The 26,383-nt window shown below is 33.7% G+C and overlaps 1 protein-coding gene across 1 annotated transcript; it reads left to right on the top strand.

The window, feature by feature from the left end:
• Positions 1-9,345: 9,345 nt before the first annotated feature.
• On the top strand, positions 9,346-9,615 carry LOC113927897 (60S ribosomal protein L37a-like; the record flags this gene model as incomplete). Its single annotated transcript, XM_027604046.1, has 1 exon — positions 9,346-9,615. A coding segment is annotated over one exon (270 nt), but the record flags the coding sequence as incomplete, so codon positions are not given.
• Between the last annotated feature and the right edge of the window lie 16,768 nt (positions 9,616-26,383).

Below are 26,383 nucleotides of genomic sequence, written 5' to 3' on the forward strand. Positions count from 1 at the left end.
ATTAAAAAATGCAGGTAGAGTTTAACATTTAAAAACATATTATGTGCAATGACATCAACTCTGTTAATAGAGGAAAAGAGAAAGACATAACAAAATTATGTCAATAGACCACAAAACATGTAATCAATAAATTACATTCAATAGGTTTTAAAAAGAAATATAGGAGTACCTGGGTAGCTCAGGCAGTTAAGTGTTGGACGCTTGATTTCAGCTCAGGTCATGATCTCAGTGTCGTGAGCTCAAGCTCCGAGTCCACCTTTGTGCCCAGCATGGAGTCTGCTTAGAATTCTTTCTCTCTCTCCCTCTGCCCCTCCTCCTGTTCATACTCTCCCTCTCTCTAAAAATAAAAATAAAATAAAATTTTTGAAAAAAGAAAAAGAAATATAAAACTTAATTAAACAATTTCATAATAAGCTAAAAAAAAGAGGACAAATTACTTACATGGAGCAAGAGTCTACAACAATGTAATAACAAAGATTATATATTATCGATAAATATAAGAAATACTTCACTAAAGATGCTGGCTCTCACCCTGATATTAACTTTGTATCAGACATTGCAGCCAATGTAATGATAAAGCAAGAAATGGAATTAGTGTTGAGAAAAAGAAATAAAATACATTATTTTTAGATGATATGATTGTACACCTAACACTTTCAGTTGATCAACTGAGAATCATAAAAAATTAATAGCATCCTTATAATTCTGGCTAACATTTATTGATTATATTATTTATTTTTTATTATTAATACTTCAAATTTGCCAGTCATACTAGAAGTTCTATACATGTGTTACTTTTTTAATTTTAATTTTTAAGTTTGATAATTTTCAAAAAATATATTATTATCTCTACTTTAAAAATGAGGAATAATGATACAACAAAAGTTGTAATTATTTTCTCCATGATCATATAGCTAGTGAGTGGTAAAACAGGGGTTCGGTGTGATTCTAAAGCCTATGATCTGAATCACCAAACTTTACTGTATCTTCTAGTTCAATCATGATCAATTAAGAAATATTTTAATAAAAAGTTCAATATCAATTGCAACTATAAACTATAAAGTACTTAGGAATAAATCTAAAAAATCATTAGGACATTTCAGAAGAAAACACTGAAACTTTACATAAAGACAGTAATAAAAAATGATAAATATATAAACTGATGTATAGACAGGAAGAGTCAACAGAATAAAGATGACAGACTCTCTAATCTATAAACATAATCTAATCCCATTAAAATTCCAATACAATTATTATAAAACTTATAAAGCCGTTTCAATTTTGTCATTCAAAGTTGGCCTGCAAGAATAGCCAAGTTAAATTGGAAAAAAAAAAAAAACAGAATAAGAAACAGATCTTACCTAGAAGTAGGTAAAAAATAGTAAAGTAATAAATAATAATTTGGTAGATTAATGAAACAGGGTCCACAAAAGATTCATGCACATTTGTAAAAATATTATGTATAAAAATGACTCCCAATTTGGAAAACATAAATACCATCTAAAATAATGAATCTCAAAATAGAAATATCTAAATTTAACCAAAAAAGCGATAATTGTAAAATACTGTCTGTGTATTTTTCTAGTCTCAGAAGAGAATACAAAAGAATATCTTTAAAACCTTGAGAAGGAAGTCATTTTTTTAAAAGATTTAATTATTTTGAGAGAGTTGGGGGAGGGGCAGAGGGAGAGAGAGACAGAATCTCAAGCAGACTGCTGCTGAGCTCAAAGCCCCACATGGGGCTAAATCCCACAACCCCAAGACCGCAACCTGAGCCAAAACCAAGTGTGGGATGATTAACTGACTGTGCTACCCAGGTGCCCTGAGAAGGAAGTCATTTTTAAATAAGAGAAAAGTCACAGAGGAAAATATAAATAAGGTTTCTACTATAACCAAAGCACCATTATTAAAGTTAATTTGCAGCATAACATATGAAGGAATTAATATCTATAAAAATTGATAATTTTTACAAATCAGCAAAAAATGAAAATAGAAGATACAAAGGACAAATATATAAAAAGATGAACAATGTCACTACTATTTGAAAAATCCATATTAAAGACAAAATATTATTTTTAAATTGAAGTATCATTGACATATATTAGTTTAAGGTGTACAATGATTTTATACATTACAAAATACCACAATAAATGTAGTTACCTTCTGTTACATACAAAATTATTACATTATTATTGACTATTTTCCTATGCTATAATTTTCATCCCCATAACTTATTTATATATAACTGGAATTTTGTGACTCTTAATCCCCTTCACCTATTTTGCCTATTCCCCCTACCTCCCTCCCCTCTGGCAACCACCAGTTTGTTCTCTGTACTCATGAGTCAGATAACTTTCTGTTTTGTTGTTGTTATTTGTTCATTTGTTCTCTTTTTTATATTCCACATATAAACGCAATCATGTGGTATTTGTTTTTCTCTGTCTCTCTTATTTAGCTTAACATAATACCCTCTAGATCTATCCATGTTGTCACAAATGGCAAAATTTATCCTTTCATCCTTTTTTATGGCTCCAGTGTGTGTGTGTGTGTGTGTGTGTGTGTGTGTGTGTGTGTGTGTGTGTGTGTATCTATCTCACACCTTTTTATCTATCTATCAGTTGATGGACACTGACTTCCATATCTTGGCTACTGTAAATAATGCTGCAATAAATATAGGGGTGCATATACTTTTGAATTAGTGTTTTTGATTTCTTTGAGTAAATATCCAGCAGTGAAATTACTGGATCATATGGTATTTCTATTTTTAACTTTTTAAGGAGCCCTCATACTGTTTTCCATAGTGGCTGCACCAGTTTACATTCCCACTAAAGTACACAAGTTTCTTTTTCTCACTTGTTGTCTCTTGATACTAGCCATTCTGACAGGTGTAAGGTGATATATCTGTGTGGTTTTAACTTGAATTTCCTTAGTGATTAGCGATGCCATGCATCTATTCATGTGTCTGTTGGCCATATGTATGTCTTCTTTGGATAAATGTCTATTCAGGTTCTCTGCTCATTTTTTAATCAAATTATTTGGTTGTTTGTGTGTGTGTGTGTGTGTGTGTGTGTGTGTGTGTGTGTTGAGTTGTATAAGTTCTTTATATATTTTGGATATTAACCCCTTGTTGGAAATATAATTTGCAAATATCTTCTCTCATTCAGTAGGTTGCCTTTTAGTTTTGTTGATTGTTTCCTTTGCTGTGCAGAAGCTTTTAATTTTGATATAGTCCCAATTGTATAGTTTTGCTTTTGTTTCCCTTGCCCAAGGAGACATATTCAGAAAAATATTTTTTTCTATTCATCACATAGCCAAAAATTAAGAATTGTGATAATATTAAGTATTAGAGGAAGTATAGAAAAAAATGATACTCTCCTTTCCTGCTGTATGGTAATTGGTAAAGCCCAAGATAGAAGACATTTTTATCTCTAAACATTAAATATGTACAAGCACAGTAATGGAAATTCCACTTTTGATATCTACCAGAAAAAAACTTGCACACATGCACAAGAAAGCATGAAAAAGGGCTACATTATTTGGAATCAAGAAACATCAGATACAGTTTAAATGCTTGTAATAAGGAAATCTATTGTGTGATTCATACTTGGACATATTATGAAGTGGTTAAAAAGACTGAAGGGGATCTACATATATTGGCATAAAGTAAAACTCCTAAACCATATTGACAAATACTTGAAGAAAAATTTAAGAAAGCAGAATTTTGAGGACAAACCAAATCAGAATGGCACTGCCATCCTAAAGATGAAAAAAATCTAGAATATCTGTAAATTCATAAAACTACTTGATCTAATCAAATTACTAAATTCCTAAGTGTGACAGATAACTCCAAAGAGAAACAATAATACAAGCTGTTTCACTTTGAGCAGATCATGGGAAAAAATAACTGGGTAAGAGAGCTAAAAATTGGCTGACTACTTAAATGACCACTATGAGAGTTTACAATCCATGGGAGAACCAGACACAAGGTGCCGAAAGTATTTGCTGTCAAGAACAATGAAGGGTCTGAGATTTTACCCTACTTGTAAGCTAAAATTTTAGCCTGGGATGTAATTTCATGAATGCTGGCAGAAGATATAGATTCCTAGGTCAGACACCTCTTAAGCCAAGAGGCAGAATAAGCTTTATGTTCACACTAGTTTTCCTAGCCCCAAAGTCCTACAGGAATGATATAGGGGAGGCCCAAGTAGATGCTGTTTCTAATAGATTAATTAAACCATGCTCAAAGGCATTTACTGGAAGATGGGAGAGCCAGCATTTAATCAATCAATGGCACTTGCAGTGGTTTGGGAGAACTGCACTAAGACATTTTCCTTCTGAAGGAAGGCTTCATAGGCAGTTATGAATGATAAAAGATAATTACTGTCACTGTTTCCTCCACATGGAGAATTGTCTTCTAACTCTTATAAGCTTCTTAACATGTATTAATACCAGACGTTCTCAAGAAATATTGGGGGCAGATCAGGAAACTTGGTTAACCCTCAAAGTAGTGCACAGACACCAAATCTCACCATATTCCAGACCCTACACTTTTTATTAAATAAATTCTTAAACTACTGTAGAAGTAGCAGGAAAACCTCCCAACAAAAGAGCCCAAGAGATTATGGACTACCTTGGAGAAGGAGAAAAACCAAGTTGTCTACTACTAGAAAAAGGGGTAAAAATCCACTTGGGCCAAGGATTGTACACTATCAAAAGACAGAGTTTACTACTTTGAAATAATATGTAAACTTACTTTCCACCCAAGATCTTCCATAGATACAAGAAAGAGGTTGGTTGCTATAGAAAGGAGGAGTAGGAATGCTAAGAAAGTTCTGTCCCTGAGGCTGAGGAATACGGTGCCTGTCTAAGACTGAGGCATTGAGTGAGAAAACTGAGAACGATCCTGTCGTTAACACTATACTTGAACTGAGTAAAACTTCAGGGCAATCTACAGCTGGGGAAGGGACAAGAGTATGGAAAAAACCCACCACTGTGAAGCAGGCATACGGGCCTGATAGAGGGTAAAACACCAAGAATAAATTATTAGCATTCTGCCACTGAAGGAATTTGAAGTTTGAGATGTGCTGAAGTAATTATGGCAATAATAAAAGTCAAATGTAGCTCAATTATTCATGTAATTAAGTCCCCCACACCAAGAGCCTAAGAGGCATAAATTCTATTTACTGCAGTATCTAATATTCTTTAGCATAAAGTACCCATTATTCAATAAAAACTCTCCAAAAAATCAAATCGAGAAGTAACAACAAATTGTCAGGAAAACACATAGCTGACAAAAATGGGCCTAGAAATAATCAAATTGTTAGAACTATTATACAAGGACTTTAAACACCATAATAAATATTTTAAAAGGTGCTACTTTGAAAGGACAACAAGATAAAAGTACAGAAAAGAGATGGAAAAAAGAATAATGAGTTACATGGAAATGTTACCAAAAATATACATATATACAAACAATTCCTTTGACAGTGTTTTCAAGATTTTACACACCCAAAATAAGAACTGTAGTTAAGAGAAATTATCCAAATTGAAGTGCAAAAAGAAGAGAATAATTTAAAATAATTCAGAATAGAGCATTTAGGAGATGTGGGACAATACTAAATGGTCTAACTTATGTGAAATTGAAGTCATAATAGGAAAGGAGTGAAGGGAGAGGACAGAAGAAATATTTGAAGATATTATGACATAAAACACACACACCTATACACATAGTTAAACTACTAACTCTAACAATAAAGAGAAAATATTTAAGACAGTCAGAAGAAAACATAAAATTTGAAATACAGCAAGCTTTTGGTAAAACAAACAAAAACCACAGAGGACAATGGAGTGACACATTAAAAACACTTTAAAAATAACTGATAACCCCAAATTTTATATCCAATAAAATATATATTTTAAAACTGAAGTCAAATACATTTTATTTATTTTATTTTTTAAAAGATTTTATTTATTTATTCAACAGAGAAAGACACAGTGAGAGAGGGAACACAAGCAGGGGGACTGGTAGAGGGAGAAGCAGGCTTCCCGCAGAGCAGGGAGTCTGATGTCGGGCTCGATCCCAGGACCCTGGGATCATGACCTGGGCTGAAGGCAGACACTTAATGACTGAACCACCCAGACGCCCCAAGTCAAATACATTTTAGATGAACAAACCCTAGAGAATGTCTTCAGATTATCTTCAGAACTGTCTTATAAGAAATAGTAAAGCAAGGGCCATGATATCAAATGTAAATTTGGATCAATACCATAAATAAAACACAATAAATAAAAGCAACAGAAATGTTTTTAAAATTAAGATAAATATAAAATATATTTTAAAAAAATCTTTAAAGGATAACTGACTGTCACAACAAAATTAGTAACAAGGTATTTTGGAAATTATACAGAGAATAATGTATGAAACTAACTCAATATATGGGAGTTGAGAAATAAAGGATGATGTGTGATAAGCAAATATGGGTCATACTGGAAAGTAATGGGAGGCGGTTTTAACATTTGAAATTAAACCAATATAATTCACCAAATTAGTAGAAATAAGGGGAAAATATGGAATAATATCAATTAAGGTAAAAAATTGAAAAAATTCAACATCTTTTATATTTTTAAGTATTTAAATTCTAGTTAGTTAACATATAGTGTAATATTGGTTTCAGGAGTAGAATTTAGTGACCCATCACTTACATATAACACCCAGTGCTCATCACAGTTAGTACACTCCTAAGTAGCCATTTAGCCCATACCCCAGCCACCTCCCCTCCAGCAACCCTCAGTTTGTTCTCCATAGTTAAGAGTCTTTCATGAGGAAATAAAAAAGAAGAATGTCTACCTGGAACCCACAGAAAGTATTAGACATAATGACAAATTTCTAGAGGCTTTCCCAATAAAATCATGAATAAAACATGGGGAAAAAGGAGTCTCTTAATGGTTTGCCTCCTTTTTTTTCTCTTCTCTTATGTTCATCTGTTTGGTTTCTTAAAGCATACATATGAGTGAAATCATATAATATTTGTCTTTCTCTGACTGACTTATTTTGCTTAGCATTATACACTCTAGCTCTATCTACATCCTTGCAAATGGCAAGATTTCATTCTTCTTGATAGCTGAATAATATTCCATTGTGCATATATATATATATTATATATATACCACCACTTCTTTATCCATTCATCAGTCGATGGACATTTGGGGTCTTTCCATGATTTGGCTATTATTGATAATGCTGCTATAAATATCGGGGTGCATGTGCCCCTTTGAATCATTATTTTTCTGTCCTTTGGGCAAATATATAATAATGCAATTGCTGGATCCTAGAGTAGTTCTATTTTTAACTTTTTAAGGAAACTCCATACCATTTTCCAGAGTGGCTGCACCAGTTTGCATTCCCACCAATGGTGTAAGAGGGTTCCGCTTTCTCCACATCTTTGCCAACATCTGTTGTTTCTTGTGTTGTTAATTTTAGCCTTTCTGACAGGTGTAAGGTGGTGGTGTCTCACCATGGTTTACATTCTCATTTCCCTGATGATGAGTGATGCTGAGCATCTTTTTATGTGTCTGTTGGCCATCTTTATGTCTTCTTTGGAAAAATATCTATTTATGTCTTCTGTCCATTTCTTAACTGGATTATTTGTTTTTTGGGTGTTAGGTTTGATAAGTTCGTTATAGATTTTGGATGCTAACCCTTTACCAGATATGTCCTTTGCAAATATCTTCCATTCCATGGGTTGCTTTTCAGTTCTATTGATTATTTTCCATATATATTCTTTAAAACAAAACAAAACAGCAAAAACAAAAAACAAAGCTAACAATACTTAATGATGAAAAATTGAATGCTTTTGCCTTAGATTGGGAACAAGGTAAGGATACTTATTGTCACCATATCTAGTTATTGTGAGTCCTAGCAAGTCCATTAAAGCAAGACATATTTAAAAGATCATTTTTAAAAAGCAGAGACGAAAGGAAAATATATAACTATTCCTTTTCATAGGTGATATGGTTATCTATATAGAAAATCCCAAGGATTCTAGAAAACAGATCCTAGAACTAATAAGTGAGTTTGCCAATGTTGACATATAAAAGGTTAACATATAAATAAGTCATATGTCTACACATTCTCAGTAGATATTTGAAACAAAAAATACAAATTATAATAACTTAGCAAATGAAATACTTAGGCACATGTCCAACAAAACATTTTCAGGATGTGTATATGGAAAATTATAAACAAAATTATAAAATTCAAAGAAAATTTAAATAATTGGAGACATTCAGCATCCATGAACTGGAAACCCAACATTTTTAATATGCCAATTTTCCCCTAACTGATCTTTAGATTTAATGGAATTCCAACTGTGGAATCAGAAAATCAGGAGCATATAGGGAAAGGTAGAGCATTTGATACTTATATAAGGAAAGAAGAAAACTAATTAAAATTAATTAATTCCCCAGGAAGAATTTCTGTAGATATTGACAAGACGATTCTAAAAGTTATATGGAAAGACAAATGAGCTAGACTAAAAAAAATGAAAAAGAAAAATGTTCCAAGGTTTACAGACTTTAATACTTAGTGAGTGGTTATATCAATTAAGATACTATGGTTATGGGAAAGTTTATGTTCCTGTTGATTAGAACAGACAGTCTACTATACTCTGAAAACTATAAAACACTGGTGAAAAAAATTGAAGACAACACAAACAATGTAAAGATATTCCATGCTCATGAATTGGAAGAATTAATATTATTAAAAGATCCATACTACTCCAAACAATCTATATGATGCAATAACTATCAAAATTCCAATGGCATTTTTCACAGAACTAGAACAAATAATACTAAAATTTGTATGGAACTGTAAAAGAGCTTGAATAGCGAAAGCAATTTTGAAAAGGCAAAACAAAGCTGGAGGTATCAAAATCCCAAATTTTAAGATAGACTACAAAGCTATGCTAATCAAGACAGCATGGTACTGGCAAAAAGTAGACACACAGGTCAATGGAACAAAATAGAGAGCCCAGAAATAAACCTATGTTTATATGGTGAAATAATCTATGACAAAGGAGGCTAGAATATGCAATGGGGAAAAGACAGTCTCTTCAACAAATGGTGCTAGGAAAACTGGACAACTACATGCAAAAGAATCACTTTCTTACAACATACACAAAAATAAGCTAAGTGGATTCCTAAACACGAAACATAAAACCTTAAAACTCCTAGAAGAAAACATAGGCAGTAATTTCTTTGACATCAGCTGTCACAACATTTTTCTAGATATACCTCCTCAGACAAGAAAAACAAAAACTGAGACCTAGTTTGTGGCGACATGGCTAATGCACCAAGAAGGTCAGAATCGTGGGTAAATATGGGACCCGTTATGGTGCTTCCATCAGGAAAATGGTGAAGAAGATTGAAATAAGCCAGCATGCCAAATACACTTGCTCCTTCTGTGGCAAAACCAAGATGAAAAGACGACCTATGGGGATCTGGCATTGTAGTTCCTGCATGAAAAACTTCACTGGTGGCGCCTGGACCTACAACACCACTTCTGCTGTCACAGTGAAGTCGGCCATCAGAAGACTGAAGGAGTTGAAAGACCCATAGAAGCTTCACCATTTGAAACATTGCTAGCCTATGATAAACAGGCTAATTTATGTAACAAAAAAAAAAAAAGAAAAACAAGAGCCAATATAAACTATTGAGACTACACCCCCCAAAAATGTTGTGGCATGACAAAGGAAACCATCCACAAAATGAAAAGGCAACCTACTGAATGGGAGAAAATGTTTGCAAATGCTATTTCTGATACCAGTTAATATCCAAAATGTATAATGAACTAACTCAACACCAAAAGAACAAATAATTAAATTAAAAAAGTGGCAGAGGACCTTAATAGACATTTTCCCAAAAGAAACATAACACATGTGCAATAGGTACATGAAAAGATGCTCAACATCACCGATCCTCAGAAAAATGCAAATCAAAACCACAAGGAAATATCACCTTATGCCTATCAGAATGGCTAGAATAAAAAAAAACAAGACACAAGTATTGGTGAGGTTGTGAGGAAAAAGGAACTCTCACGCACTCTTGGTAAGAATGTAAATTGATCCAGCCACTATGGAAAACAGTAGGGAAGTTTCTCAAAAACTTAAAAATAGAAATACCATATGATCCACTAATTCTACTACTGGGTACTTACCCAAAGAAAACAAAAACACAATTTGAAATGATATATGTACTCCTATGTTTATTGTAGCACTGTTTACAATAGCCAAACTAAGCAAGAAACCCAAGTACCCATCAACAGATGAATGGATAAAGAAGGTGTGGTATTATGTGTGTGTGTGTGTGTGTGTTTAATGGAATATTACTCAGCCATAAAAAGGAATGAGATCTTCCCATTTGTGACAATGTGGATGGACCTAGAAGGTATTATGATAAGTGAAATAAGTCAGGGAAAGACAAATTCCATATAATTTCACTTATTTATATGTGGACTCTAAAAAATAAAAGAAATGAATAAAAAAAAACAGAGACATAAATAGAGAAATAATGATTGCTAGGACAGAGGGGGCTGAGGTGATGGGCAAAATTGGTGAAGGGGAGTGAAAGGTACAGGCTTCCAGTATGGAATGAATAAATCATGGAGATAGAAGGTACAGAATAGGAAATATAGTCAATGGTACTGTATAGCATTGTATGGTGATATATGGTGCCTACACTTGTTACAGCACAACATGTAAATTTGTTGAATCACTATGTTATACACCTGAAATAATGTAATGTATGTCAACTATGTTTCAATTCTAAAAAGGGTAGTCTAGAAAGAAATTTACAGAAATATGGTCAATAGTTGTAACAAAGGAACAAAGGCAAATCAATTGAAATAGTTGTAACAAAGGAACAAAGGCAAATCAATTTTCAACAAATGGTATAGAAACAACTAAATATTCATATGCAAAAAATGAACCTTGATCTATCCTTCACATTTCAATCAATTAAATTTACTATATATGTTATACCTTCAATAAACCTGACTGAAATTTTATAAGAACACTATGATGTCCTTTATTTCTTTTACAATAATATATTCTGTACAGATAAATGTGTGTATACACATAGAGTAGTTCAGAAATATACTCAATAAATATGTAATTCTAAGTATATTGTGACTGGGAGTGGTGGTCAAAGGAAACTGGACTTTCTATGAATATTTAACAACATTAATTCAGTGCCTGCTATATGGTAGCACTTTTCAAAGGCTTTACACATATTAACTCATTTAATTTTCAAAGAAACCATTAAAGGTAGATACTATTATTATCTCTATATTAAAAGGAAATTAAGACACAAGATAAAAAATAACTGAGGACATTACGTTTATTGGTAGATTGGTCATTCAAATCCAGACAATCTTACTCAAGTGACAGGCTCTTAACTGTGAAGCCACATTGCATCTGTGCCACATTTTACTTCCACTCTGAACTTCTACAAAAGTGAAATTCTAAATCACCTCTGGAATAAATAAACCAGTAAGTGGACAGGAAAAAGATATGCCACAGTGTCTCAAAGTCTCTGAGTGGGCTTTTAAAATAGGTTACCAAAAGTAAGTCATTAAAACATATGAGCAGAAATCATACACAGACTTTATCATTTACTACTGTTGAGACATTTTGGGGCAAAAGAAATGCACTACATCAGAATTTACTGATACAAGTTTTATTTCTCTTCAAAAGCCCCAATTTTCTTTTGGAAAGTATTTTTTTTAAAAAAGATCTCATTTATTTATTTGAGAGACAGCGCACAAACGGGGGAAGGGCAGAGGGGCAAGCAGACTACCCCTGAGCGCAGAGCCCGACATGGGCCTCGATCCCAGGACCCTGAAATCATGACATGAACTGAAGTCAGATGCTTAACCTGACTGGGCCACCCAGGTGCCCCTTCTTTGGAAACTTTTTATAAAAAATCAGTGGTTAGTATGTCTTCAAGAACATAGTACAGTTTTACTTGGAAGAGTATACTTTCATATGTGAGCATTGTAGGGGGACAACAAATTGCTAATCTACATACATCATCACCATAGTTTAGGTCTATAAACTGTTAAGAAATATGCATCCATGAATTAATAGATACAATGTGTAGAAAGACTAGATAAGCCAGTCTCAAGTACCAGAATCTTGACTACAATGAATAGGCAAAGTATTCCCCGTCTAGATATCTACATATGACATCAGGGTGAGGAGGGGAAAGTTTTAATGACTTTATCATTATACCTGTCAATGCTCTTCAGGCAAATACCATCAGGAACATATCTGGAGTCACAACTGCTTTATTGAATCAGACAAAAATGGAGACCTCACAATCATAGAAAAAGAAAGTGTTAGAAAGGACTTAAAGGATTTAGGTTTGTGTTAGGTGATTTAGGGCTGAGGTCAAGGAAAAGAGGTTTTTTCATGGATTCTATCAGGTCGGAAAGACGCAGTACTATATAATTACATATTACAGGGAAAGAAGAATAGAACGTTAAAGATATAATTGCACAAAAAGCACCAGTCACTCACCACAGCTAGGATAGGGAGTTCCTTGGCATATCTGTGGTTTAGACAATGTTCTTGTTTCTGTTTGTGTTCAAACATGATTATAAAGGGGTCTTGTTTTTATCTTGATCAATCACAGTCACAGAGTGACTTGTCTGATGTTGGTTTTCCGTGAAATGGTTTATGTTTGTCTCCATAGTCTGTCTGTAAGTGCCAGGACGGCATCAGTGAAATGAAACTCTGGGAGCTGATAGTTCAGATCAGCTCCCAGATGTCAGAGGTGGGAGGGATTGTTTCTTTACCAAGATAAAAGGAGTCAAAAAGAATGGTGAACTCATTATTAAAAGAGAACCCCATACATTTTGCTCTAAAATTTACTGAAACTAATAATAAACAACAAACAATCTGATAAACAATAGGTGTACCAACAATGATTTTCAATTCCCTAATCATTAAAGAACTGCAGAAGTCAATAATAAAAGTTGACAAAGCAATGATTTGTGTTTGGATTCATTCTATTATTCTTTTCTTCCTTGCTCTTTCCCTCTTATATTTTTTGCTGCCCCTGCACATATGGTTCCTTACCCTGGGATCATCTTATTATCTACAGGAACTTTGCAAGATTTGTTTTTTCAATTGATCAAAGTTCAATGTTAGTAAAAAGCCTCTGTCATTGTTATTTCTACAGAGATTCACAAACTTCTATTGTATCTTTAAAATACCTGTACTAATGTTTTTACTTTTTCTAGTTATAGCTCAGCATACTTCCACTGTGAACCTGTTCCAAATTAGTGAGGTCAGACAATGCCCCACTCTTGCTTTTTCTTTTCTTTACTCCCTCTTTTGCAAAGGCAATGAAAGTCATCAAATTCTATTCCTAGTTAGCACAAAGAATTGTCCCCTGACTAGTCCCCAGTATGAAATTATGCCCCATGTACACAGAAAAATGAATACCTTTATTTCCAATTTCCTGATATCTTCCCAGAGTTCAGTAGTTCTTAAATTTTACCATTTATCAACTGAATATGAACATCCCTATCAGAGATATCTCTTTAAGTAACATTTTCTGTCAATTTATTATTTTGAGTCTTTATTTTCCAAATGTTAGTGTAAAATATATATTTCAAAAGCCCTGATTTGGTTTCCTCCCTCAATCTTTTCACCAAATAGAAGATTTCATGATAAACTTTACAACTTCCTGTTGTACTAAAATTTATATTTACTTAATTGGCGTGTGTGTGTGTGTATGTGTGTGCAAACAGAGAGTTTATTTGCAATGTTACTTTGTAAGTAAGTTCTTTGGTCTTGTTGCTTATATATTCTTTAAGAAATTGAGTGGTGGGTGGTGGGAGGGATGGGGTGGCTGGGTGATGGACATTGGGGAGGGTATGTGCTCTGGTAAGTGCTGTGAATTGTGTAAGACTGTTGAATCACAGACCTGTACCCCTGAAACAAATAATACATTATATGTGAAAAATAAAAGATGGTAGTAGGAAGGGAAAAATGAGGGGGGGAAATCGGAGGGGGAGACGAACCATGAGAGACTATGGACTCTGAGAAACAAACTGAGGGTTCTAGAGGGGAGGGGTTGGGGGGATGGGTTAGTCTGGTGATGGGTATTAAAGAGGGCATGTATTGAATGGAGCACTGGGTATTATATGCAAACAATGAATCATGGAACGCTACATCAAAAACTAATGTATGGTGATTAACATAATAAAATAAAATTTAAAAAAAGAATAAATGAGTTAGTTTAAGCAAAGTATATGCAATTATAGTGGCCCATTCAATAAATGTTAACTTTTTCTAAGGGAGGAACGTTATTTTTATAATAAAATTACCTTAAAATTAAAAAAAGAAATTGAGTTTCAATCATTATAGATTATCATCATAGCTTATGTAACTAAAGAATCAAATCATATCTATAACCTGAATTATCACTAGAGGAAGAAGCTGTCACTGTATTCCTTTGAAAATGAAGGCTGATTGGCACACATCAAAATGCAAACAAATTCCACTGAGAATAGGCTGTCACTAGGAAAGCAGGCAATTTAGGCGAATAGCTCTGTGTGCGTGTGAGTGTGCACGTGTGTAGAGGAAGAGAGAAGGGACCTGGTTGAACAATGACTTTACAGCACATGTTCCAGAAAGTGACATTTCAAAAGTAAGTCCTTGCCCAATCTGATATTCTTCTATTGTAGTTTTCAATTTGTTGTTTCTGGAAGGATTTGAAAGTACTAAAATCTTCCTGTGTATTACTTTACAGAGTTTTTACTCAAATATTAAATGTTTAGACCTTCTGTGTCTAAAGTATGTCAGGAGATCTTCAATATATCTGGAATATTATATCTGATATTTTAGGGCTTTTGTACCCATAACATATTACCAAATCTTTGGCATGCTTCTGACTCTAATACTATTTATCCTTGCTTTTTTGTTAATTTTCATACTTTCATTACATTAAATTACAAAATTTTAGGAATAAAAAAATATCTAAACCATAACATACACATAAAATAAGACCATAGAGGCCACTGACATGTTGTAGAAAAGAAACATAAGGCTTTCAAGGTCAGTACCTCCACTGGGCACCCGCTTATAATAGCACTGAAACTAGTGTTGGTCCAATTCAGCGCTAGGCCACTATTCCATACTTCTTATCCCAAACTGGAATGCTGCTAATCAAGTATTACTCAAAATTTCTATAGCTATGATATATTAAAAATTTTATGAGAATAATGTTTTTTCAAGGCCATAGTTTTCCTTTTTTTTCTTTTTTTTGAGAGGTGATAATATAAGATGCTACTTTGAAGAAATATGTAAATACTAAAACAACCTGGACACTTAAAATAACCTCTTTGTGATAAATGTTAACATAATATTTGTTTGTATTTTATATTAGTATAATAGTTTAAAATATTTGACAAGACAATTCCCTTCTATCTACCTTTGTTGATATAACATGAGGTTCAAAATCACAAGCAGAAATATCTCATCTAGTGACATGTGAACTGAAAAATAGGCAAATTATACCACAGCATCCATCTAAAATTATATAACACCATTTATTAGTGATCAATCTAAACTACCACTTGCATATTTTTATACTTATATTTATATATGACATACACTTTTATGATAGCTATCTTGAGTAAACAACTGGGCATGGGAACATTCAATACTTCTGGCAAAGCACCTTAGAGTGAATACTTCTCAGGTAGAAACTGCTCATCTAGTAGTTTTTCAATAATTTGGTTTAGTGAATTAGCTTTAATTATTTCATTACAATATTTCATTTTGTCTATTTTTTTTCTTAATTTTAATCATAAATAAATACTCATCATATGAATCATATCAACAAATAATTTAGTTGCTGCAACAGATCAGTGTGTCCTGGTTTTCCAAGTGGGTGCTTGTGGTCTCTAGGTATTCAGTCTGTGAAATAAATTGTCCATCTGTTGTCCTAATCCATCTGTTACTTCGACTTCAGGCATTATGATTGTCTAAAATGTTCATAAAAATACATAATAATTTATTATTTTGGCTTGATACTTTAAAATTCTCAACCAATCTATTACCAAGCCTAGTTCTTATATATTTTAATTTAAAATGCTTTTGTAATGATAGTATAATATTAAAGTCAGTTTATGATCAAGCAAATGTTATCTCAAGAAGCATAATCACATCTATAATACTGTTACTTTACTTCACTGCATGATATGCTACAGAATTATTTGTCCCTTAGATTCACTCACACTTTTCTGAATAACTTTCATAATACCAATCATTTCCTTTTCTTTTTATTTTTTTTTTAACAAGTCTCCTTTTTCTTGACTTACTCTACCGTCATGGACTTATGCTTCTATGTAGAATTACTAGTCCTCAGATTAAGTCATTAAAAGATGAATCTGTCATTTCTAAGGGCGAAAAAAATGTGACATTTGAATTAAAAAAAGAGGTAGGTTAAATATAGGCCAAGGAAAAAGCCCATAGAAAAATATTCTTCAGCTTTTCCTTAAGATATTTGTCTGATAATAATGTGAATGATTTCTCATTAAATCTAAGCCATTTAACATATTATTTTTGTGTTTGAAAATAACAGTACTTTTGCTACACATTTTGCACTTGAGAGTTTTTGCCTCTCTTCTATAAATGTTATTTTTGATTATTAATTAGTTTCTGAAATAACTTACACAGTTTAAATAAAACCACCATCACTTTTTCATGGTGTGTTTTCTCTTTGTGCATCACATTGCATTATCTCGTCTTCCCATTACAATTCTATTCTCCATTTCTTGCCTCATTTCTACTACTTCAGTTTTTCCCAGTCCCCCTTGATAGAATATTCCCATCATCACCCATAAATTCAATACAATGCCTGTACTCACCACAATTTGTGGTTTTAGAACAATTTTAAGAAGTCTCAGCACATCACGTATTTTAGCATTAAGATAGCTTATCAGTCGACGTATTAGGCAACACTAAATACATAGACATTATATTCTATCTAAAATTAATCTCATTAGAAATTTCATCTAAGAGCAGAGGCAGATTTACCAAGAATCAAATAAATCTTAAGTTCTTGGGCCTTTAACTAGCATGGTGCTTTCCTAAGGTCTTGGGAGGGGCCCCAAATTTTATATTACTAATATATTTTTCTTTTCTTAAAGGGCCTCTACCCTGTATAGGCTTCAGGTACCACAAAACCTAGATCTCTCCCTGCCAAGAAAGTATAGTTGATGATTAGACTACCATATTGTTTCTAATACATAGCTCCCCACGTCAACCTTCTAAAATCATCCAATCTGATAATCTTTCTTTATATTTTTGAACCCAAAGCTTGAAATTTCAGGCCTTAGACCTAGATACCTACTTCAGACCCATCTACTAGAAAAGAGATTTTAAGTTTCTGTTTGCCATTTGTAGTAGCTGGCCTGAATCCTAGCCTGATTCTCAAAAGTGTATGGGCCGGTAATGATATACTGAATCAGCATTAACAATACCAAATTAAAAAAAAAAAAAAAACTAGCATTGCAGCAACACAAATAGACACAAATTAATTTATTATTAGACAAGATAAATTAGGAAAAATAAGGTGATTAGTGAAAAAATCCAATTAAAGGAAAAATACTATAAAAGACAGCTTGGTAGATTTTAAAGTTAAGTCTGAAGAAACAGAAGAATGAAAACTGAAAGAACAATTGTAAATAAAATTCTGTAAATTATTTTAGATTTACCCTATTAATATTTTAAAGGTGAAGATTTTTAAGTTGGCATTTAAACTCAAGAGGTAACAACTTTGCACTCTTAATTGAGGTCAGCCTCTACTACAATCATTCATTTGAGAAAATAAGAGTTTTCATTAATTTTTTTCATATAGAAATATGTAAAAATGAAATGACTGAGGATAAAGGACTTATAAAGCAGCATAACAAAAAGACCAATGCTCATTCTAAAAGAAGGGCAGTAAAAATCAGGTCTGATTGTAGGTTGGCAGTCAGAACTGCTAGGTCTCATTAAGATTTCCCTGAAGGGACAGAGCCTGCTACCTCCAGGTTTTCTCTCTCTGAGGGAGCATGAAAGACAGGTGACAGAAAATCAGATCAAACAATCAAAATGTCAGAGGTGCCTGATTCTGCTGATCTCATGCTGGGCACATAGTAGGCACTCAATAGGCTTTTGGATGATGGATTGGCCCAGCTATATTAAGTTAAACATTCAAAGAGCAAGGCTAGAATTAAGAATAAGCTTTGGCATAAAGACTTCCATTATAAGGATCTTCTAAAGATGTTAAGGTTTTTGTCTTGTTGTTTTAAATCCGATGCTTGTCTATATCTTAGCTTGTATGCTCCAAATGTGGCCCCCTATTTTATGATTCTGAAGAACATGTCTTTTTAGCCCCCGCAAATGCTGATCAGCTCTACAAGAATTTAATTCTTTAAATATATTACAATATTGGAACATATTTTTGCTGTTATTCTAAACCATTTTCAAGAATTATTTATGAAATTCAGTTTCCTTCTCCATGAATTCCAAAGCACATGTGTATGCACTTGTGTGTGTTTATGAGAATGTGAGTGCGAGAGCAAGAGATTAAGAGCAAGAGGGATTTTTCAACTGTTTTTAGAAATTTGTGGTATCATATATTTCAATTTATGTTTTCCATTTCAGCCTACGGTGGGTTCAATAATAGTTAAAAATAAGTAGTAGGTGTTTTCTAAAATCTCACAAGTGTGATACTCTCACTATATCCATATACAGAACAAAAATGAGATACAAAAAGGATAAGTTGTTCATATTTAAAATGTGATAAATCTATCTTGTTATTTTTATTTTGTTGGCGTAGCTGTAAGGCTAGATAATACAACAACCAATAAAGAATGCAAAAAAATCTAGAATTTTTCATTACTATAGTTTCTTTTGTCAGAATCATTTATTTTGTTTTTTGACCCCATTCAAAACATGAACTAGTGAACTTCTATTTCTTATAATATAGCAGACCCGACACTCTGAAAGATGGTCTAGAGTTAACAGCTACACACTGAATAAACAGTTAAGAAAAGTAGGAAGGGAGAAATCAGAGGAGGAGATGAACCATGAGAGACTATGGACTCTGAGAAACAAACTGAGGGTTCTAGAGGAGAGAGGGGGTGGGGGGATGGGTTAGCCCCATGATGGTATTAAGGAGGGCAGTACTGCATGGAGCGCTGGGTGTTATACACAAACAATGAATCATGGAACACTACATCAAAAACTAAAGATGCAATGTATGGTGATCAATGTAACATAATAAAATAAAAAATGTAAAAAAAAAGAAAAATCCTTTTAATTTCTGCACTTATAAAAAATAGAAGTAAAATCAGGAAGTCTGGCAAGTGATCACACAGAGGACTGGCTTTCACTAGGCAGGTTCTACAGAACCCAACAAACAACATCAGGCATGGGGAATAAGAGATATAGGCTAGATCTCTCTCATTCCCCTCCCCCACACAAAGTAGAGAGTTTTATAGGAAACTGCAAAGATCTAAGACCCCAGGGTCCATGCCATCAGTATAATTCTGTTAATATCAAATTTTCTGGAAAAGTTCAATCAATATAATGTCGTATACAGCTGATAAGGATGCAAATTGCTACAACTACTTTGGTAAAAGTTTGTAATTACCTATTAATTTGAAAATTCACATGCTCTCATTATTTAGTCCTTATTCTGAATGTAAGAAGAACATTCATATATTCTTATTTAACTATCTGTTTATAGTTTATCAAAATTCTTGAATATATACACACCAGGAGACACAAAAGAAATATTGAAGCTGTTATTTTATAGAAAGATAAAAAAATTGGAAATACAAATACTCATCAATCCTATAATGGATTATTAAATTGTGGTATGTACACAAGGAAAAACAACAAAATAATAAAATTTAGGTAAATGTACAGCATAAGTAGATCTCAAAAGCATATTGAGTGAATGAACAGATCAAGTCACAAAGGACATATTTCATTCATAGAGAAAGACAGATTGAACCAAACACTTTATCTTTAGCAAAGGTTTAGTAAGTGCACAGTTTAGGATAATGGTAAGTCCTGGGGGAATCAAGAATGGGATATTTTGTGGGGCAGCACAGTCAGTTTCTAAGTTCCTTGCAAACATTTTATTGATTACTATGGAGGGTACTTATTTCTTCTATTTTTATTTAAATTGTACATTTTTAAAAAGATTTATATATTTATTTGAGAGAAAAAGAGTGCATAGCAGAGGGGCAAAGGGAGAGGGAAAGAGAATCTTAAGCAGACTCCATGCTGAGTGCAGGGCCCTACCTGGGGCTCAATCCCAGGACACTGAGATCACGACCTGAGCTGAAACCAAGAGTTGGATGCTTAACTGACACCTCACCCAGGTGCCCCTAAACTGTACATATTTAAAAAATGTGTAGATGTGCCATGTCATAGTAAAAATAAAAAAGTCAGTAAATCAAGGGGCACCTGGGTGGCTCAGTCAGTTAAGCATCCAACTCTTGATTTCAGCTCAGGTCATGATCTCAGGGTTGTGAGATTGAGTCCCAAGTTGGGCTCTGTGCTGGGTGTGGGGCCTGCTTAAGATTCTCTTTCTTCTTCTCCCTCTGCCAATCCACACCTCTTTCTTCCTTCCTGTCTCAAAAAAAAAAAAAAAGTCTGTAAATCAAAAGATGAGAAGTGAAAGGAATATAAAGAAAAGTAGGATAGAGAACTATGCCAATGGTTTTGAGTGGAGGAAGGCCCACAAAATACTTTGTATATTATTGGCAAGTGTATCAATGAAAGAAGAAACATAAATGCATGAATTGGTGAAAAGGGACTAATAAGACAGTAAGACAAAGAAACAAAGGGTTATAAATAGGGAAAGTTAATTAGAAAATATTAAATATGAGAGTGGCTTTTATTTAAACCTGGTAGATGGAATGTGTCTTTGTATCCACTCATCCTTAAAAGCCCATTATACTGACATTAAGCATAAGTTCCTAAAGACCAACAGAGAAGGAGGAGAGAAAGATGGATCTGTCTAGGCTCCTCTTTCTCTCTTCATATAGAAAGATGAGAGAGAGAGAGAGAGAGAGAGAGAGAGAAATGTTCAGGGAAATTAACATTGCTGTGGGAAGTAGACTAAATATGTTTTCATATACATGGCATCTTGAAACTTTGTCTCCTGTAGGATGTTTCTCATGAAGATGGAGGATAATGTGGCCATGAAAAAAGAGAAAGTAAGGGAAGGAAACTGTCATCTAACAGACAGGAAAGATGAAAAGAATCCTCAGGATAATGACACAGAGAGATTCTAGGATTAGAACCAAATCTGGAGAAAACCAGTCCTTGACAGGAGTAGAATGTTGGAGGGTTGCCAAAGGATGAATGTAAATTTAACCTTCCAATGAGTTGGAGGACAAGTTACTGATACAGAAGAAGAAAAGTAGGTAAGAAAACAAGAAAATATCATCATAGTACACTAATGTCTTAAGTTGAGTAATATTCACATAGTCATTATCAATAATTGAAAAAATGCCCCCTAGTAAGCTATATTAACAAACTGGCAAAGATGGAAGAAAGTGATACTGCTGTGTGAGGGGAGGTTAAAAGAAGGGTAGATTTTCTAGTTCACCTTCGGAAACCTATAGATCCTAAATGGAGGACTATATAAAAACCTAATAATATAGTTACCCGTACCTGGAGGGAGTGAATAGGGTGGAATATCAGGAAACACAAGAACAAGCATTTTATTTTTAGCAAAATAGTATAAACTTGGTGCTTCAGTAAACTAGAAATCAAAACGGAAACAGTGATGCATAAAAAAAAACTCACTTTCATTATAAATCTTATAGAATTCTTTGTTTTTTTAAAAAGGTGTTATGTCAAAATAAACTCAAAATGGATGAAAGACTTAAATGTGAGACAAGAATCCATCAAAATCCTAGAGGAGAACATAGGCAGTAACCTCTTTGACACTGGCCACAGCAACTTCTTTCAAGACATGTCTCTAAAGGCAAGGGAAACAAAAGCAAAAATGAACTTTTGGGACTTCATTAAGATGAAAACTTTGGCACAGAAAAGGAAACAATCAACAAAACTAAGAGGCAACCCATGGAATGGGAAATATATTTGCATATGAAATTACAGATAAAGGGCTGGTATCCAAGATCTATAAAGAACTTCTCGAACTCAACACCCAAAAAACAAATAATCCAGTCAATAAACGGGCAGAAGATATGAACAGACACTTCTCCGAAGAAGACATACAAATGGCTAGCAGACACGTGAAAAAATGTTCAACATCACTAGCCATCAGGGATTACAAATCAAAACCACAATGAGATACCACCTCACACCAGGAAGAATGGTTAAAATTAACACGACAGGAAACAGCAAACGTTGGTGAGGATGTGAAGAAAGGGGAACCCTCCTACACTGTTGGTGGGAATGCAGGCTGGTGCAGCCACTCTGGAAAACAGTATGGAGATTCCTCAAGACGTTAAAAATAGAGCTACTCTATGACCCAGCAATTGAACTACTAGGTATTTATCCCAAAGATACAGATGTAGTGGAAAGAAGGGCCATATGCACCCCAGTGTTCATAGCAGCAATGTCTGCAATAGCCAAACTGTGGAAGGAGCCAAGATGTCCTTCAACAGACGAATGAATAAAGAAGATGTGGTTCAATGGGATATTACTCAGCCATCAGAAAGGATGAATACCCAACATTTGCATTGACATGGATGGAACTGGAGGGAATTATGCTAAGTGAAACAAGTCTAATGGAGAAAGTCAATTATCATATGGTTTCACTCATGTGCAACATAAGGAATAGCATGGAAGGCCACAAGGGAAGGGAGAGAAAACTGAATGGGAAGAAATCAGAGAGGGAGACAAAACATGAGACACTCTAGACTCTGGGAAACAAACTGAGGGATACAGAAGGGAGGGATGTGGGGGGAGGGGATAACCGGGTGATGGGTATTGGGGAGGGCATGTGTGGTGATGAGCACTGGGTGTTATACATAATTAATGAATCATTGAACACTGCATCGAAAACTAATGATGTATTATCTGTTGGCTAATAGAACATAATAAAAAATTAAAAATAAATAAAAAATAAAAAGGTCTTATGTATAAAAGTAAGATAAAAACTAATTGAAGAGCAAAATGACAAGAGAGTGATAAAGAGGATAAACATAAAAAGTAGTGGAACTAGAATCAAAACTTCCATGGCTGTGATTAGGGTATGGATAGTCCTCTTCCTCTAGCTCTGATGTTATTCTTCCTTGTTTTTCTTTTTCCTTCTCTTGGACTCTCTTCCATACCCTTCTTTCCTGTTTATATAATTTTGACTTCCTAATTTTCTTTTTGTTTCTTTAATTATCTTTGCCTTGTTTTTTTTTTCCATTCTCCTAATATCATAGGCTCTTATTTTTTTAAAAAAGTCAACACTTGAAACATGTTTCAACAACTCTCCCCAAATATTTAATACCTTTGGATGTGCCTCTTTCATTAACATGGGTTCGGCGGTCCTCAATGGATTCAGAATAAGTATAATATGAGAAAAGTTATTAAAATCACCGGGGGAGGGTGCCTGGGTGGTTCAGTTGGTTGGGCGACTACCTTCGGCTCAGGTCATGATCCTGGAGTCCCTGGATCAAGTCCCACATCGGGCTCCCTGCTCAGTGGGGAGTCTGCTTCTCCCTCTGACCCTCTCCCCTCTCATGTGCTCTCTTTCTCTCTCTAATTCCCTCTCTCTCATAAATAAATAAAACCTTCAAAAAAAAAATCACCAGGGGAGGGATGCTCGGGTGGCTCAGTGGGTTAAGCATCTGCCTTCAGCTCAGGTCATGATCTCAGGTCCTAGGATTGAGCCCCACTAGGGGCTCCCAGCTCAGCAGGGAGTCTGCTTCTCACTCTCCCTTTGCCACTCCCCCATTTGTGCGTGCTCTGTCTCTCTCTCACTCACCCTGTCCCTCTGGCAAATAAATAAATAAAATCTTTAAAAAAATCACCAGGGGAACATTTTCAAATTGTATATACCCTTAGCTTTCCATTTGGACAAGAATCCCTAGAGTCTCTAATTTGATAAGTATCTACAGATAGTTATAATAGTGTTTTAGAAGATGTCTCAATATGGACTATTTTAGGTTTTATCCTTTTATTAAACTCTATGTTCAAATTATCAAATGCTCTCAGCAGCATGATTGAGAATCCTTTGGACAGCAGGGACTAAAATGTTCCTCAGTCAGTAACCAAATAATGGGATCTATAAGTTCCTTTCTATTATTGAAACACATAACTTAAATCTTAACTGGAGTTTTGAATAATTTAGTTCACAGAAAGCCATTTCAATAGCTATCTTTTTTGTAAAATGACATCACTGATTTATCCCATACATTTTAACCATAACAACATGTTTAAGAATAATTAATAATTTTAATAAGATAGGCCAAAACTCTAATTTGATAACAATTAAATAAAATGAAAAATTATACCAAATCATAATGTACTTTATTTTTAATAAAATACATAATCTGAAAGAAACAATAAGCTTAAATTGTTCTTTTTTTATAAAGCTTAAATTGTTCTTTACTATTTACCAATATGTCCTATAATTTTAAAACTTCATTTGCTGCATATAAGGATTATTGTGTGAAATGTTATCTTTGTTTATCATTTGGCAAGTTCATATACATATATTAAGACCCCCCTCTGCATAAAGGCCTTCCCAGTCCCCCAGATGTATTTAGTTTCTCTCCACTTTTTATAATTACAGCACATTTAAAATATATATATAATTACAGCACATTTTAAACTTTTTATCAACAGTGTAATAAATTTTTACAAGTTTAAAATGTATACCAGTATAATAAGACTCTTGAGGATGATGACCTTATTTTGTGTTGTTGTTGTTTTTTTTTTTTTTTGTATCTCTGGAATTTGGAAAATCAATATGTTATATTTTTCACATTTTATGGAAATTTTTTTTTTAAGATTTATTTATTTGAGAGAGAGAGTACATGAGAGGGGAGAGGGTCAGAGGGAGAAGCAGACTCCTCGCCAAGCAGGAAGCCCGACGCGGGACTCGATCCTGGGAGTCCGGGATCATGACCTGAGCCGAAGGCAGTCGCTTAACCAACTGAGCCACTCAGGTGCCCCTGGAAATTTTTTTAGCAGATGAAATTAGAATACTATTATGAACCCTCATATACACATGACTCATAATCACTAATACTTATAAATGTACATTTCAGTATGTATCTGTAAAAGACAAGACCAGAATACCATTTTCACACCTAAAAAAGTTTATAATTCTTAAATATCAAAAACCAAATTAGTACTCAAATGCCCTCAACTGTCTTTTTTTTTAATGTATACCTACAAGTTGGGTGCTTGAGCCAGCTCATTCCACCGGTTTTTGTATTTTCAATAATTTTGTGAGCCCAGTGTTACAGTTATTATATATAACCATACAGTTAAATATATTATATTAAAAATTTAAGGCAAAAAATACTAAAAACCTCACTTTCTAATTATTTTATTACCTTTTTCTAACACCTATAATCTTGAGATTTACATCTATTGTATCTGTATGGTGAAAACATAATATGCTATTGTACAATGGTGCATCTTTTCTCAACTCTGCCTTCAGTGATGCCATGTTAGTAGCCTGAAATTAACCACAGTGAAAATAAAATACATGTCTTCCTGTTTCTAGCTGTGTGCCTTGAAAAATCGAGAAACAATGAACAACTCAACTATAATGATAAACTAGTGTCCAGATTGTGATCTGTAATAACAGTTCATTAATAAGAATGAAAACTCCTTGGAAAATATCTGATTCCAGATCTGGAATAGAATATGTGTAGGATGAGCCTGAAACATCTTATCATACAAAATAAAATGGAAGCTATTATTACCAGTGGGCTTATATTAAACAAAACAAAACAAACTTTAACAGACTATTGCAGTCAGAGATGGGACAATCCGAGCATCAAAAATAATAACTGCCATAGCTTGAAAGAAGAAGATCAAATATGCTAACATCTTTGGATTAATAATCATCATACAAATACATATTTATCACCTTTATTACATGCTTGGTAACCAATTGTTATTCTGAATAATTGGGATGAGAACAAGTCAAAGATTTATTCTGCATTTCCTATTTGAACTATATTTCATGATACCTAGAATAGTGTAAAGAATTCCAGATACTGAATGAGGAAGATATGATAGAATTAAAATATCACCATTATCCCACCGTTAAAGAAATAATGGAAGTAGACAATCATCACTGATGGCAGTTAAAGCGCTTAGGT

This window comes from Zalophus californianus, chromosome 7 (genome assembly GCF_009762305.2).
Source record: "Zalophus californianus isolate mZalCal1 chromosome 7, mZalCal1.pri.v2, whole genome shotgun sequence".
NCBI lineage: Eukaryota > Metazoa > Chordata > Mammalia > Carnivora > Otariidae > Zalophus > Zalophus californianus.